Raw genomic sequence first — 16,718 nt, forward strand, 5'->3', positions numbered from 1 at the left:
TTTTTTAATTATAAAGACTCGGGATTCTATAAGGGTCAGCATTCAAAAAGTGCTATGCATCTATGATTAGATGCATAGGAATAGCAGTGGAGAAATATGTATTTGTAAAAAAAGGGGGGGAATTAGTGGGCATTTAAAGCATGAAGAAAGGGTATTGGCTGCCTGGCTTGATTGACAGGCGGAAGAGAGTTGTGTATAAACCATGTTACTCTCTTCCGCCATTTCCGGCAGCATTCGTGGAGGATGAGAAGCACAAAATGGCGGCAGAGAAGAGCGAGTCATCAAAAAGGTGAGGAGGGGCTTGGAGGCATGATAATATTTAGCGTTACACCAGTTGAATGGCATAACACTATTTTTACCAATGTGCGGAAATGTCCTAGGAATGAGAGAATCCCACAACATCAGAGATGGTGACATGTTCACATGGAATAGGAGGGAAAACAGTAGCTCCACATCCTGGCTGCAGAAACTCTACCTTTTGAAGTGATAGATCACACCTCCCTCTGTACCCCCCCTCCCAGAGGAACAGCAATTCGTCCATAGAAACCCCATAAACAGTCCAGTTACTTGAACAATGAAAATATACAAACCAAATACAAGTTTATTGTGTGCTTTTTTTTTCTTCACAAGCAAGACTCGGTTCGTTTAAATCAATGATCAGACATGGACGACATTGTTATACTTCTTCCCTTTATGAGAGTGGGGTTATTTTTCCTGACTAGTTTCTCCATAAAGATTAAGGGGAGTGAGAGTAGTTATTGTCCCCCTCTAGTACAACCCTGGGGTGTATTTCCCCAAGCCCCCTCCCCCCTGTAATTTTACTAATTCCAACCAGGATCCAATGTGTGATTTTGGTATTTCCTCCATGGCACCCAAATGCCAGCCTTGTTTGAATTCCACCCCAATCGTCAACCGTTGTTCTGTATGCCAGCTTTCCGCCACTGTAAATGTGCTTGATACTTAGACCTCAGTGGGTCACCCAAGTTATATTCCATGCTGGGAAAACCCTTCATTGCTGACTGCTGCAGTGCTCAGAAAAAGGAGTAGCCAGTGTGTAATTTTTTCTCTGCCCAGTTGGCTACCACCACTACCATCGAAGCTCGTTCCTGACTCTCGGGAAGGAGCTCTCCGCGGAGTAACATGCAGTCTTAGAATAGGACAAACACAAACCTTCACAAAAACACAGTCAAGCCAACACACGGAGCCATTAGAAGGGTTGTAAAAGAGATCTGCAAAAGCATGTCAGCAAAACACGTGTCTGTTTGTGGGTGTGAGAGAGGGGGAGAACAACTGCCTTGCACTTGGGCTGGAGAGAAGTCCACACAGGAAGGAAAAAGACTCAAAGGTGCGAACAGCAAAGGGAGAGATCTTGTGGCAAGCCCCTCCTTTATAAATAAAACGACACAGTGCAAATCATCCTTCGAGAATGAACCGAAAACTCACAAGGGGCAACGTGCAGAGAGGGGGGCACGGATGTCGGTAGCACAGAGCAAACAGGGAATTCTTCTCATTTTGGCATTCCGCAAGGCGTGAATAGCGCTAGAGAGCAGGGGCAGTCCGGTGGGGAAATCAAGGAGAGATTGTCCGGAGCATTGCACTTCTATTCTTCCAAATGTCACAAGTCCTGAAAGTTCCACCAGTGAAACCCTCCAGCCTGGGAGACGTTCCACGTGGGAAGAGACATCCATACTGCAACAGGATGCATTGCGGACATAGGATGCATCTCTGACATACTTGAAAACGGGGTGGGTGGGCTGCTCTAGAATATCTTTTTAAAAGAAACACTGTTTACTTAGCTCATCATACACCAATGTGGCCGGCAACCACGACCGGTCTCTTCTCTAGTGACACGCCTCCAAGTTAATCGATCAGTCTGGGCTGGAGGAGCCCTCCTCTTCCCTTTTTCACGGGGGATTTTCTTTGCTTTTCCCAGAGGACTTGAAGAAGGCAGCCATTCACGTCCCCTCTTGGTCTTCAGATGGCATACTGCATTAGTGTAAAAAGAGGAGTGTTTCAAAGAGAGGTGAAGGAAAAGGGGGGAGAGAGAGACACAGAGAGAGAGAGTTTGATTTCAGGTTTAAATTATTCATCTTGAAAGCCTAATGGATGCTTTATTTAATGGTCCTTGTGCCTATTAAACAAACAACCCCTTGCATTAGCGGTTCGATGCTCTTTTCAATCAGGGGCATTAAGCTTGCTGCTGTCATCTCGCTGCCCGTCAGGTCTGAACGGTGCACCAGGGAGGTACTGAGGAATTGATAAGATCCCTGATTGTCAGGAAAGAACTTGATGTTTGCTAATGGGTTTGGGGTAGGTTTGTTTTTGGGTCAGTTTTATTCTCCTCTTTTTTTAAAGACCTTTTGCGTAAAGCCCAGGGAGCTCTTCCTTCTGAAATCATGGGAGGAATAATTTCACATGCTCTGGACCATTCGCTGAGGTCTTTTTCTTTGACCTCAGGATGCCAGTCCCCATCCCCAGGCATTCTAGCTCATCTCCAAGCAACAGGGACCAGTTCCCCTGGAGAAAATGGCTGCTTTGGGGGATGGACTCCTTAGCATGATACTCCACTGAGGCCCCTCCCTGCCCCAAATCCCGCCCACTCCTGACTCCACCCCCAAAGTCTCCAGGTATTTCCCAACCTGGAACGGGCAACTCTGCTTTGACCTTGTCCCATCAGAACATGGACTGGTTCCCAGTTGGATGTCCAACCCATTGAGGATGCAGACGGAAAAAATACCCTTCCATGTCCTCAGAATCTTTTCTGTATACCAAGGCACAAGAGCAGGCCAGGCCACCTTCCCTTTCCTCTCCCCACAACAGACAGCCTGTGAGGTGGGTGAGGCTGAGAGAGCCCTGATATCACTGCTCGGTCAGAACAGCTCTATCAGTGCCGTGGCGAGCCCAAGGTCACCCAGCTGGCTGCATGTGGGGGAGCGCAGAATCGAACCCGGCATGCCAGATTAGAAGTCCGCACTCCTAACCACTACACAAGCTGGCTTCTTTTGGATTTAGAACAAAACATAAGAGGCTTGAGTAAAAACGAAGCCATTTTGTATGGCTGGAATGATTTGCATAATTTGCTTACTGAACATAACATTACCTTGTTATCAAACCCTGATTTTGTTTGGGCGTTCTGAAAAGCCAGGCTCTAAAGCTACGACAGCCTTTTGTGAAATAAGCTTAGCAGAGAATGTGAAGCTCTCCCACCTCTTCCACTGGCATGACCTCATTTCACTGGCTGGGGAACAGAATACGTTTCAGGACTCAGGAGAAGTTGATCTGCTTCACTCACTTGAAAGTGCTGAAAGGGAGGAGGTGCTGGGGAAGCCGTGGTGTTGTTGTGACAGTGATACCAGCAGGACCCTGCACTGCCTTGTGAACAGAATGGCCTTGGCTTTAGGTACTGGACCAGGCCTGATTGTTGATGGGGACAGCCATGGGGAAACAGGCAGCAGTGAGAAACCTCTTCTTCCAAGCACCATTTCCGCACTGGGGATTTTGCTGCTGTGGCTCCCGTGCGGGAGCACAAATCTGGGGTGGACGAGGTACACCGGGCCAAATGCTCCCCTGTGGAGGAGCAGGAAGAGGCGGGGCAACCTGCCCAGCTCAAGCCCCAAAGTGACAATAAGAAAAACACAGGACGGTCTCAGATAACTCAAACCAAGAAGAAAAGACCTATCCTTATAGCATTAAACAATTAAACAATAATAAATAGCGTTTTTAAACAATGTCCTTTCTTGAGTTTACTTTTAGTTTATTTCACTCCAAGGACGTCAGCCAGAATGGTTTTGAACCATTGGCTTGCCAGACTATCCTCACCCACTTTTGCAGGCCTTTTACTGAGAGCAGAGTGCGATTCCTTCTAGTAGGCAGGAAGGGAGCAGTTTAGCACTTCTCATTCTTATGCTGAATAGTAATTAATGGGATATCTGAGAATTCGGAATGCCGGAAATTCTTACTTCCCAGGGTAGGTAGGAGGCTAGGCCAGAGGCAAGTATTTGCCTGAGAGGGATGGTGAGCAATTTGAATTGGAGAATGAAGGCTTAGCTTCTCAGGCGGGCTTACTGACAGCAGAGCAAGGGGGAGATTTGACTGCCCCGAGACGGATGTTACTTCAAGCCTACTGTATCATCTGTCTGGGTTTCTGCTTGCCTTCAAACTTCCAGGATTTGTCAACACTCAGAAACACCCCCCCGCCCAAGAAAAAGACCATGATACAAAAATTATTAAGACAAATATTTGCTACATATGGATGATGGGTTGAAATTTCAACCAAGGTCCTCCTGAGTCTTTTTTGAGCCAGTGTGCTGCACTTGATTAATACTATTGAAATCGCATGAAATATTAAAACAGAATTGCATATGGGCTGCTTTTTACATGGCGCCTTCATTCTGCTCCTTTAATGTGTATGTTTTTAATATATATATAATGTCAGTTCTCCTATTTAAAAATTTACAGCCCGTCTTTCTCGAACCTAACAAAGTTAGAAATCCATGGACACTGTTAGAGCTGTAATTCCCAGAATTTAAGCAAGAAGAACTGTTTTGTTGTACCCCACTTTTTATTACCCAACGGAGTCTCAAAGTGGCTTGCAATTGCCTACCTCCCTCTCCCCACAACAGATACCCTGCGAGGCTGATAGAGCTCTGAGAGAACTGTGACTGGCCCAAGGTCACCCAGCTGACTGCATGTGGGAGAAAAGCAGGGAATCCAACCCAGTTCTCTGAATTAGAGGTTGTTGCTCTTAACCACAACACCAAACTGGCTCTCACACCAATGTCATGTAACTTTCTGATGGCCATACGTTGTACAATTAGCAGTACCCATTAGTTCTGCTACCACGGCGTTCATGATATTGCAGGTTGACAGGGAAATGGCCCGAGAGTGCTTACCGTAGTGAAATGGACTATACAGTACATTGCAATGATCACAATGCCGATGATAATTGATGCGATGGCAACCCAGAATGCGTTGTGGCCCAGCCTCTTTGACCCTTCTAAATCTCCATCATTGTAACTGTTCACAGCCTGCAAAATAAAAACGTTTTTTATTACTATGACTAATCAAAAACACACCAACAATACTGATCTTTGGTTTTCAGTGCTGGAGGGCCACAACGTCGTGACAACTTTCTGTTTCAAAGCCGGCCTGAAAACAGGCACCGGATCTGTTACCACAAATTAGACGCACCTTTTGAACTCACCATTACAGACGGACAGAAGAGTCGGACTGTGTAGACAAATATGATTATGGTTTCATTGATTGAAAGAATGGCTGAGCTCATCGAAAAGGGTGAGTGGCTGATCTTAGCAGCATACAATCATAGAATCACAGAATCATAGAGTTGGAAGGGGCCATACAGGCCATCTAGTCCAACTCCCTGCTCAACGCAGGATCAGCCCAAAGCATCCTAAAGCATCCAAGAAAAGTGTGTATCCAACCTTTGCTTGAAGACTGCCAGATATCTAGCCTATATCGTTGTACTTTTAGTTTAAACCCATTACTGCGTGTCCTCTCCTCTGCAGCCAACGGAAACAGCATCCTGCCCTCCTCCAAATGACAACCTTTCAAATACTTAAAGAGGGCTATCATGTCCCCTCTCAACCTCCTTTTCTCCTGGCTGAACATTCCCAAGTCCCTCAACCTATCTTCATAGGGCTTGGTCCCTTGGCCCCAGATCATCTTCGTCGCTCTCCTCTGTACCCTTTCAATTTTATCTTTTCAGCACCCGGTTGCTGCTGAGTGTTTGGGCTGGGGCAGGTTGTCCTGCTTCTTCCTGGGTCCAGATGGGGAAGCATTCCCCCCCCCCTCCGTACCTGATCTGCCTCAGGTTTGTGCCTCCAGACAACGCAGCTGTGGCGGTGCTCTGTGATCTCTCTCTAACCTGCTTTGCTCCAGTTTTTAGAACGTTTACATTAAGCCCTGGATGGCTGTTGTGTTGATGGGGAAGTTCTAGGGCAGCCATTTTTCCCTGCCATTGCTCCTGCAGTTGTTGTGGGCCTGCCTGCCAACACTTCTTTGGATGAGGAAGAGATGAAGGAAGTTGGCCCTAGTCCTCAGATGCTGCAAGGCGACCCACTGTCAGGTGCAGGAGGGCAATCTCAGCCTGCAGGGATCAGGTCTGCAGCCCAGGATGGGAAAATAAGCACATAAGAGAAGTCATGTTGGATCAGGCCAATGGCCCATCCAGTCCAACACTCAGAAAGCCGAAGCAGAGGTCCTGCAGCCACCAGCCTCACCCTCAGGTCGCCCAAACTGTCCATGGGGTCGCGATGGGTGGGACACGACTTCGCAACTAACAACAACAACTCCTGTCAAACCTCACATTCAACTGGAGGGTGATCAAGCCATGAAGTGTTCAGGTTTTGTGCGCTGGAAGAGCAACCAGGGGCAAAAGGAAACACAACCACAAGGGGTGTTCCTGCCTAGATGACGCTTCACTGCCATTTGTCACGATGCCTGAATGTACCCTTGATGTCGATAGGTGCATCCGTCAGCAAACTATGTTTTGGGGGTGAGAGTGTCACCTGATAAGAGGAAAAGTCCTCTTGGGGGTACTGAAATAACACTCTGTATGTCTCCATCTTTGGTAACCTAGGGTCATGCCAATGCTACGTAGCTCTGGGAAAGACTAGCTTGGAGGTCTCAGGAAACAAAACACCCTTTGGTCTGATCCAGCTGGACTCTTCTTATGTACTTATGATGAAGCAAGCCACTCCCCCACCTCTATGTACCTGTGGAGCCTGGCGGCCCCCTCCCTTCCCAACCAGGAGCCAATCACTAAAGAAATTATTTGCAGATCAGAATCTATGATTTCCAGGTAGGCTTTGGTACCACTCACATTAAGCAGCAGCTGAATGAGAAGGGCCTGGGGAAATTCTAGCACACGTCAGTAAGAAAAGGACCTCCTGTTTCCAGCACACTTACAGAGCCACCCTAAGGAGAGCTGGCTGCCAACAGCTGTGGGGCCTGGAGTTCTCCTGGACTACAGTGACCAGTTCCCCAGGATAAAATGGTATGATTCTATGAAATCTCCAGGAATTTCCCAACCCAGAGTTGGCAACCTGAGCTGTCTCTCTGCGTAGGATGGCACTGCTGGGCTTCCATCTCTCCTTCGTTCTAAGCAGGGACGGAACTTCTGAAAAAATGTACTCCCAAATATGACATTTCTCTTCTTGATAGAATTGCTTTCCTAATCCCATTACGTACATTACCTCAGCAATCTTTGCAAATAACCCTGGAAGATAGGCCAGTATTATTGTTGTTTGTTTGTTTGTTTGTTTATTTCGAAAAGCAAAAATACCCTCATTTTAAATCTGGTGGAGGATGATAATTTTCAGCCAAAGGTTTTTAGGTTAGAACAGGAGAACCCTGCCTCTACTGACCTCCCTACCGGAAAGGTAGGATATAAATATGATACATATTCAGAGAAGCAGCTGGTCTTTCTACCCGAGAGGTTTTCCTTAGCTGCAGTGCCTTGGGATTGGACCTGGGGCCATTCACCTGCAAAGCAGGTGCTCTTCCATTGAGCTATGGGCTGAGGCCGATAAACATGACATCCCTGGGATCCGCCCAGCATGTTTTAACACCCCAAAGACAGCAACGGGCTCATTCCCTTGCATGGAGGGAGGATCTTCAGCCCATAGAGGTCTAATGAGAGCAGACTGGATATCCAATATTGCAGCACGCCTGCAGCTCCCGGAGGATATCCAAGTCCCGACCTCGGATCACTCTCGCTGTCCTCAGCATTCGGTCTCAAAGAACGGCAGCGTCACGAGGGAAAGCTTGACAAATCTCTTATCTTGGCTTCTCATCGGTCAGGGACGATTTTCAAAGGCAGAAAGTTATCTCCTGATGTGGGTCAGCCGAGTCTGCTGGAGCATCAGAGGGCCACATGCCCACACAGCACCCTCTGCAATGATTTGGGTTAGAAGAAGGGTTGGTTCTTATATGCCGCTTTCCTCTACCAGAAGGACTCTCAAAGCGGCTTACAGACACCTTCCCTTTCCTCTCCCCACAACAGACACCCTGTGAGGTGGGTGAGGCTGAGAGAGCCCTGATATCACTGCTCAGTCAGAACAGCTTTATCAGTGCCATGGCGAGCCCAAGGTCACCCAGCTGGCTGCATGTGGGGGAGCGGGGAATCAAACCTGGCTCTCCAGATTAGAAGTCAGCATTCCTAACCACTACACCAAACTAGGGGTTCTGCTTGAAACAACCAAATTGTCTGCCTGCAGCAGTGTTCACTGGGCCAGTTGGTCCTCTGTGCCCAGTTTACCTCACAGGGTTGTTGTGAGCCCAAACAGGGGGAGGGAAAACCAGGCCCTGCGTTCCTCAGAAGAAGGATGGACTTAAAGTGTAGCAGATGGAAACAAAGAAGAGGCCTTGTGGCATCCTGAAGAAAGACAGTTTCACTGTGGCAGAAGATCTTGAGGACTACACAAGCTTCACTGGATGAATGCTTCACCACCCTTTGTTGACAGCTGCACATAACACAGAGAGGCATCCAGTTCATGACAGCTCCTGCCTCAATAAATCGATCGGTCTTTCTGATGATGTCAGACTCTTTTTTTTCTTCTTGCTGCGTGAGACTGCACGGTTTCCCCGCTGGAATTCCTCACAGCAGCAACACAGTATTGGGTGAATCACAGTTCTGCCGAGAAACAGTGGCAGACTCAGGTTTCTCTAAGTGCTTTCCGAAGACATCCAAGGAATGGAAGAGAATTAACTGGCCTTTGAGAGACATTCCTTTAGGGCAAGAATCCCCAGTGGGGTACCCAGGGCACCCGACGATACCTTTCCTGAGCCCTGCCAAGTGTTTTTAGAAAATGAAAAGGTCCAGCTGGAGCGTTTGCCCACCAAGGCTTCTGGTTGGTCACAGAAGTTTTAATTGGCTGTGCAGATATTTTAAAAAAACATTGCTTTAGCAGGGCAAGGATCTTCAACTGAAGGAAAGCTGCGGCGGCCATTTTGCAGTTGGCTCTGCCTCTTATGGCAGCCATTTTGTGGCTGCAGCCATCCTGCCGTGTTTGAATGCCAAAGGTGCTGCAGGCTTGGAAAGTTAGGGATCCCTGTTCTAGTGGTCGTTCTAGTAGGGCTATCATATCGGATGGGTAACAAAGAAAACAGAACAAAAAAATACAAGGTACAATGTGGAGGAGGGTGGATTGTCTCACTGTCAACCAACATCTTAACAACCCAGAGCCTATGTAAGTCAGTTTGGATGTTAGTCCGTGGCGTCTCATGTTCAAATCAGCACTGTCACTCACTAGGTGACCTTGGGGCAGTCATGTTGTCTTGGCCTAGACTACCTGGCAGGATTGTTGTAAGGACAGTACAGAAAAGGACAGAACTATGCACACTCCCCTTGAGTTCCTTAGAGGAAAGGGCAGGATAAAAACTAGAAAGGGTTTCAGAATACCAGCTCCCTTTTTCATCTATTGAAAACAAACATTTTCAACAAATAAACATTAGCATTTATAACCCGCTGTTATGCATTTATATCTCATCACTCTCTCATCACTCCTGCAAGTAACTCAGGGTAGTATATATCATTTTATGGATTTGAACCCAGGTCTCCTCAGTTCATGTGTGCAGAGCCAGCTTTGATGTAGTGGTTAAGAGCAGTGGTTTATAATCTGGTGAGCTGGGTTTCATTCCCCACTCCTTCGCCACTTGGAGCCAGCTGGGTGACTTTGGGCTAGTCACAGTCCTGTTAGAGCTGTTTTCACAGAACAGTTCTGTCAGAGCACTCTTAGCCCCACCTACCTCACAGGGTGTCTGTTGTGGGAGAGGAAAGAAAGCAATAGGGAGCTGCTTTGAGACCTCTTCGGGTAGTGCAAAGTAGGATATAAAACCTTACTCTTCTAATGAAGAACGGATCTTTGCTCACTATAAATGGAATAAAGTAAATGGAATATAATGTAGGAGGTACACTGGTGACACTACAAACCAAATTTCTGAACCACCTCCCTCAGTGGCTTCCTAAAGATTAAAAAGCATTGGAGACAAGATGGAACTTTGCCGAATTCCACAGGTCAAAATCATGGGTCCAGCAATGGATGCCAGTCCTTTTTGGTTTGGAATCTGCCCCCTAAAAAGGGGAAAAACACAGTAACACCATGACTCCCAGGCCCATCCTGGCCAGAAAATCAAGAAGGCCAATGGTCACGGTGGTTGAGTGATCAGACATCGTCTCCTGAGCCTACAGGTTTCGACGGTGTCTTCTCAGCAACAGCCTTGCCGTGGCTTCCTTCAAAACCCTGCTGTCCCCCAAGGAAGCACTGACCACTTCTATTATGTATCTACCGCCCGTCATTTCTGCCCTGCTCTCTCTACCAAAGGCACTCAAGGCAGCTGACGGAAAATTTATTGATTAACTGGGGGAGGAACCGATGCTCAGCCTCTCTGGAGACTTACACAAGACAGTTTGCGAAGTCAAAACAATACAGCAAAGCCATAAAAAGAGCAACCACAACATTACCAGTACGCAAACAAGCCAAGAACCTGCCAGAGGCATAAAATAATATTCGGCATCCTAGAATAGTGTCCATACAATACCCGTTAAGCAAGAAGCCAACTATAAAATCAGCTAAAAAGTTGAAAAGCCTAGGTAAAGATAAAAATGTTGGCTAGGCAACTAAAAAATAGTACAGCCAGCATGGTGTAGTAGTTAAGAGAAGTTAAGGGCAGCACTTCTAATCTCGAGAGATAAATTTGATTCCCTGTTCCTCCACAGGGTTCCCTGTTCCTCCACAGCTGGGTGCCCTTGGATTAGTCACAGTCTTGTTCTCACAGGGTAGTTCTCTCAGAGCCCTACCTGTCTCACAGGGTGTCTGTTGTGGGGAGAGGAAAGTGAAGGCAACTGTAAGACACTTTGAGATTACTATGCACCCACATATTGAGGGATCCTCACTCCAGATTACCTGAGGTTCTCTTTCAAAAGTTTCACATAGACGCTAAACACCAGGGGACAAGGTGGGCTCATGCAGGACTATAAATGCCACAGGGGTGAGCAGCCGTCCCCCAGCACCACCTCCCAGGACTGGCTGGCCAAGACCCACTGCCAACTTGGTTGCCAACTCCAGAATGGGAAATTCCTGGAGAGCTGGGGAGGGGAAGAACTTCCTCAGCTTTTGATGCCACAGAGTTCCCAATGTGGGTCTGCACAATGAAAAAAATAAAAGACTAGAGTAGCCAATTGTTTGAATCTAGGAGGCCAAACACACACCCTTCCTGCATAGTGCAGGGGGTTGGTCTAGATGAGGGGTAGTCAAACTGCGGCCCTCCAGATGTCCATGGACTACAATTCCCATAAGCCCCTGCCAGCGAATGCTGGCAGGGGCTCATGGGCATTGTAGTCCATGGACATCTGGAGGGTTGCAGTTTTACTACCCCTGGTCTAGATGACCCATGAGGTCCCTTCCAATTCTATGATTCTAGGATTCTATGATTCCTCAACCAGTGCCCTGGACATCCTGGCTGGACAGGGACTGAGTCCATATGGGTCTCTTAAAAAAAGAAAAGGGGATTTCAAGGTATATTTGAAGGGTAGGGATGATGCTAGAACAGCTAGCACGTGAAGGGAAATAATTTTTATTTTGAAAAACAGGACTAAAAGGCTTCACAAAAGGGGAGAGCATTTCTAATTTCTAACCATCCAGGTGCAAACTATGCACGGATTTATGCCAGGGTACCACAACATTCAGGCAAAATGCTCCCTGGTCGATTTTGTTTACTTCCCATCAGATCTTGTGTGTGCCGTTCCCGAATAAACAACAAGCAACAGCCAGTGTGCGGACTGCAGAAACAGTATGGATTATTAATCAATATGCCAATTGTCCGTAATGTTGTATTTACTTATGCTAATGGATTTCTTATACCGGCTCTTGTTGATCTCTTGCTCTGAATTTTAATGTTACTTCCTTCTTCAGCCCTGCCCTGAGTGAAATGGGGAGGGTGCAAGGAGGGAGAAAGACAAAAGTGAGGGGTCAGTCGAAGATCAAGGGACATCCCTGCACTGGGCAAATCCAAACAGGGAGATGCTTGAGTCTTTGGTCCATTAACTCTCCTTGCAAGGGTTCGATAAACAGATTCAGAGCACAGCTCATTCAGTTGTCTGTACAATGGAGGTGGGCACCTCTGAGTGCTTTAACACGGCACCCCAGAGGGGTAGGAGGAAAGCTTTTCCTGTTAGCAAATATCTCCTGTCTCCAAATATCTTCACTGCTCCACTCAAAGACTGGCAAAGGTTCAAACCGCTTTGCGTCTCCCAGACCTTATAAAGATCTGTCCATTTCTCCTCCTGCCCCAAGTAATAGGCCACACCACAGTCCATTAAGTTTGCAAAATGGCCTCCTTTGAAACCAAAGTCCTTCTTCTCCGTTTCTCTCCATCAGCCACCCCCACTCAAGTCTTTTACATTTATAATCAATAACAAAAAGTGGTTGTTGTTTTTTTCCTGCAGGAAGAATTCAACCGCATCTGGCCACAGTCTGATGCACCTCCAGAAAAAAACAGTTAAACATGGGAAGCATTCATAGAGTCCAGGTTGCTGCATTAATATCTCATGCCTCTGTGGGGGTCTGAATTTTGTAAGAGGTCACAGGAAAGTTAGCAGAGTGGTGGTGGTGGTGGTGGGAATCTGGCTGGATAAACTTTGATGCCCCTCAGTATCACAGCCAAGGATAACTTGGTGGCTCATTAAGGGAATGTTGAAGGAAACAGAAGAAGAAGAAGAAGAAGAAGAAGAAGAAGAAGAAGAAGAAGAAGAAGAAGAGTTGGTTCTTATATACCGCTTTTCTCTGCCCAAAGGAGTCTCAAAGTGGCTTACAATCGCCTTCCTTTCCTCTCCCCACAACAGACACCCTGTGAGGGAAGGGAGGCTAAGAGAGCCCTGATATTACTGAAGAAGAATTGCCTTTCTTTGTACACTCACAGAACTAAACAGAGGTTCAAACAGTGGATCTTTATTTTCCTTTATTTTCATGGCAAGTTTGTGGACAGAATGAAGGGCAGAAATGGGACCCATGTGGTGGGAAGCTATATATTCCTATAACCTTGCTAATGTATGTTTTATTCTGCTGGTCCATGACTGTGATAAATTATTGAGTAAATATCACAGACTTAAAAAAAAAAACTCCAATCTCAAATCAGTTACCCGCACGGTATCAGAATCCACAAGCAACTCATAGTAAACTTGCTAAATTTCTAATTAAAAAAATTATATACCATTATCCTGCATTTATTATAAGCAGAAGGCAAAAACTGCCAGCAGGGATAGCTCCTACAGTTGGAGGAAGAAGCAAGGCTATCCAGGAGCCCCTCCGTCCTTTCTGAATCCCTCTCCAAGGGGAATAAATCAGTAATGCAAGAAGAGATGCCTTCTCTTCCAAGTCAGGGATCTGCAGTGCTGTTCTGAAGAAACACAGCCACAAAAAAGGAGGGGGCTTCCCATAAAGTGGCCAGGTAGGAGGGATGTGAACTGTGAACTTCTTGTTCACAGTTCACCCTTAGGACACTAGGGCTGATTCTATCAATTATACTTCTCCCCAGAAACCTACCAACTGCACTGAAAACCAAAAAATTCTGGTGCCGTTGGTTGTATATTTAAGTGGGATCCGATAGTAGAATCATAGAATCATAGAGTTGGAAGGGACCTCCTGGGTCATCTAGTCCAACCCCCTGCACTATGCAGGACACTCACAACCCTGCCACTCATCCACTGTCACCTGCCACCCCCTTAAGCCTTCACAGAATCAGCCTCTCTTGTCAGATGGCTATCCAGCCTCTGTTTAAACATTTCCAAAGATGGAGAACCTCTCTGAAGTTTTGCTTCTGAGAGCAGACAGAGGTATTGCATTGAATGAATCAAATGAAATTTGTTTTATTATTACTTGCACCAAGGGGGTTGTGAGCATCAAACATCTCTGGGTCATCTCCGGTGGCATCCTTGCCTGTTACTCTTCCTGCCTGCCAGCTGTGAGCTAGGTTTTGGACGGGGCACACATCCAACGTCATTGGCAAACCAAATGAAAACAGCCATGCATGTGGCAACTGGGCGGCCACACGACACCCCTTTAATGTTTTGCTCTGAGCCAGGAAGGAGGGGGTCAAGATCCAGAAATCTCAAACGCTTGCATGTAACCACAAAAGAAATCATCGGACAATGTTTGACCTAGAGAATCTAAGCCACAACAAGCCAGACTGAAGATGGTTCTCAGTTTGCTACATGGAGAGATAGATTCGTGGATAGCTGTCCAGTAGCGCCTTTAAGACCAACAAAGTTTTATTCAAGGTATGAGCTTTTGTGTGCAGGCACACTTCCTCAGGCAGTGGAATGGGGATCATAAGAGTACAGATACAAGGAGAAAGTAAATCAGTAGCAAATTAGCAAATAGAATCAAATATGCAGTATGATAATTCTTTGCTAGCAAAGCAGTCCTTTTGGGTTCAATTGCCCTTCACAAAAACATTGGGGCAATAAAAATGTAAAGTTAGTGATTACTGGCATTTTTATTGCCCCAGTGTTTTGGTGAACGACACCTGAACGCAAAGGACTGCTTTCCTAGCAAAGAATTAGGTATCAAACTGCATATTTGGACTTCTATGTCTGAGGAAGTGTGCCTGTACACGAAAGCTCACACCTAGAATAAAACTTTGTTGGTTTTAAAGGTGCCTTTGGACTCAAATTCTGTTGTGTTACACCCTTCTCAGACTACCGGAATCAATGGGGTTAAAAGGCTGCAACTCTGCCTTGGAGGTGGCTACTACCCTTCCTAATCTACTTCCTTTGGCTGTATAATTTAAGGTAGTTCAAAGACACATTTTGAGGATGCAGCTCCCCCCCCCCCCATTCTTAATCTACAGTTCTTCTGTGACCACCCGGATTGGGAGCCTTTGGCACTGAAACAAGGAGACTTTGGACTGGAAAGCAGGGAATTTCCCCCTGCAGGACGAAAGCCCAGAGCTTGGGGGACATATGATATTTTGGGTGGTCCAAACCCAAGTTTTGGCAGGCAGAGCTGTTTTAAGTAATGAATAAGGCACTTGAAACTGCAAACAAGGGCTTGGAAGCCAAATTTTTAATTATAACGAAGGAGAAATCTCAGACTGGGTCCTGACGCGGGAAGAATCCCCCTTGCAAGAACTGAGTTGACTTCCCGGTACTTCCCGGCTGCAGTTTTTATCCGCCCATAACTCAAGCAGTTCTTTTGAGCAAAGGCGCAAGAAGCTGGCCTCGCGCCGGGCGAGGGAGTGAGGCACCGTCGGCTCCAGACTCAGGAAGGGTCTAGGGCAGGGGCGGCCACCCTGTGGCTCCCCCGATGTCCATGGATGCCAATGGCCATGAGCCCCTGCCAGCATCATGCACCGTCTGGAAAGCCGCCATCCGGCCCCCTCTGCTCTAAGGCGCTTCCCCGGAGCCCCCCGGATCAGGCTCGTCGCTTGGGAAGGGGCAGGCAACTGCCCGGGGCGAGGGGGTCCCCCGGGGGGGGGGGTCGAGCGAGGTGCGGGCGACTCGACGGCAAAGCCACGACCTCGGGCGGGCAGGCAGGGCGCGGAGACCCCCGCCCCCCCCAGCCACCCCTTCCCCCCCCTCTCTCTCTCCTTTTCGTGGCGCCGGCCCCCTTCCCCGACGGGGGGCTCACCCAGATGGAGAAGACGAAGGCGACGATGTTGATGGGATAGGCGGGGCAGAAGCAGGAGAGGATGCTGAGCCACAGGTAGTTCTTGGGCATGTGCGGCTCTTCCTCGGGCCCCGCCGCCTCCTCCTCGGCGCCCAGCCGGAGCTCGGCCCCGCCGCCGCCGCCGTTGTCGTCCAAGGCCCGCTTGAGGTCGGCGGAGGGCAGCGCCGAGCCCTCCATGAGCGGCCGCCGGGGGAGGGAAGTGGGGCGCGACGGCGAGGAGGCGCGCTCCGCTCCGGAGAGGGCTGCGCAGGGGGACGCGGCGACGCGCTCAGCCCCTCATCTCGGCCCGGCGGCCCGCCCTCTACCCTCCGCCCCCGGAGCGCCCTGCAGGCAGCCAGGCAGGCAGCAAGAGCCAGGCGCGCTCAGGTTTCGCCGCCCCGACGAGGCGCCGAGCAGAGCGCGCTGGGGAAAGGGCGACCCCGACGGGCGAGCTGGGCGCAAGCCGCGGGGCCCAGGCAAGGCGGCTGGCTGGCCGCTCCGTCCACGTTCCTGTTGGCCAGAACCGTCGGGCTGGAAGACAAGCCCGTAGGCGCCGTCGTCCAGGCCCACTCGCGGCGCCCCCAGCGCTCTGCAAGGCCAGTGGAGGTCAGCGGCGGTCCTGCCTCCCTCGACGGCCGCTGAGCGCCCGGGCTCGCCTTCCCAGCTCGGTCCCCGCCCGGCTCGTGCGCGCCGTCCGTGCTGTGCGGAAGCGCAAAGAGGATCGAGCGAAACCGGCTCCTTCCCCGCACAAGGGGTGGGGGTGGGGGGAGCAGAGCGGGAGGCAGGCGCCGTCTCAGGCCCGCCCAGTTTCTTCCCAGGAGTTCATGGGGAACCTGGGGGGAGTTAAGATTTCCAACGATGACCTTTGGGTTCCTGCTTCCACGGATAATGCTCACTTCCCTTCTCCCCGTGCCTTGTGCACGCACACACACAGACACCCTTCATTTAAGGTAAGGTAAAGGTAAAGATCTCCCCTGTGCAAGCACCGAGTCATGTCTGACCCTTGGGGTGATGCCCTCTAGCGTTTTCATGGCAGACTCAATACGGGGTGGT

The 16,718-nt window shown here is 48.7% G+C and overlaps 1 protein-coding gene across 1 annotated transcript; it reads right to left on the minus strand.

Annotated features, from left to right (window-relative positions):
• Positions 1–581: 581 nt before the first annotated feature.
• TMEM233 (transmembrane protein 233) lies at positions 582–16,492 on the minus strand. Its single transcript, XM_077308601.1, has 3 exons — positions 15,648–16,492; positions 4,893–5,027; positions 582–1,986 (listed from the first exon to the last, which is right to left on the minus strand). Exons 1-3 carry the CDS (start codon positions 15,861–15,863, stop codon positions 1,975–1,977), a joined length of 363 nt encoding a protein of 120 aa, XP_077164716.1. The 5' UTR covers positions 15,864–16,492; the 3' UTR covers positions 582–1,974.
• Between the last annotated feature and the right edge of the window lie 226 nt (positions 16,493–16,718).

This window comes from Paroedura picta, chromosome 13, assembly GCF_049243985.1.
Source record: "Paroedura picta isolate Pp20150507F chromosome 13, Ppicta_v3.0, whole genome shotgun sequence".
NCBI lineage: Eukaryota > Metazoa > Chordata > Lepidosauria > Squamata > Gekkonidae > Paroedura > Paroedura picta.

Excerpts from the sequence above, each read along its gene's own strand:
- TMEM233 (XM_077308601.1), bottom strand. The coding sequence starts at position 15,863 with ATGGAGGGCTCGGCGCTGCCCTCCGCCGACCTCAAGCGGGCCTTGGAC. Across the intron at positions 5,028-15,647 it reads CCTTCGTCTTCTCCATCTGG|GCTGTGAACAGTTACAATGA; the intron begins GTGAGCCCCCCG and ends TTTATTTTGCAG.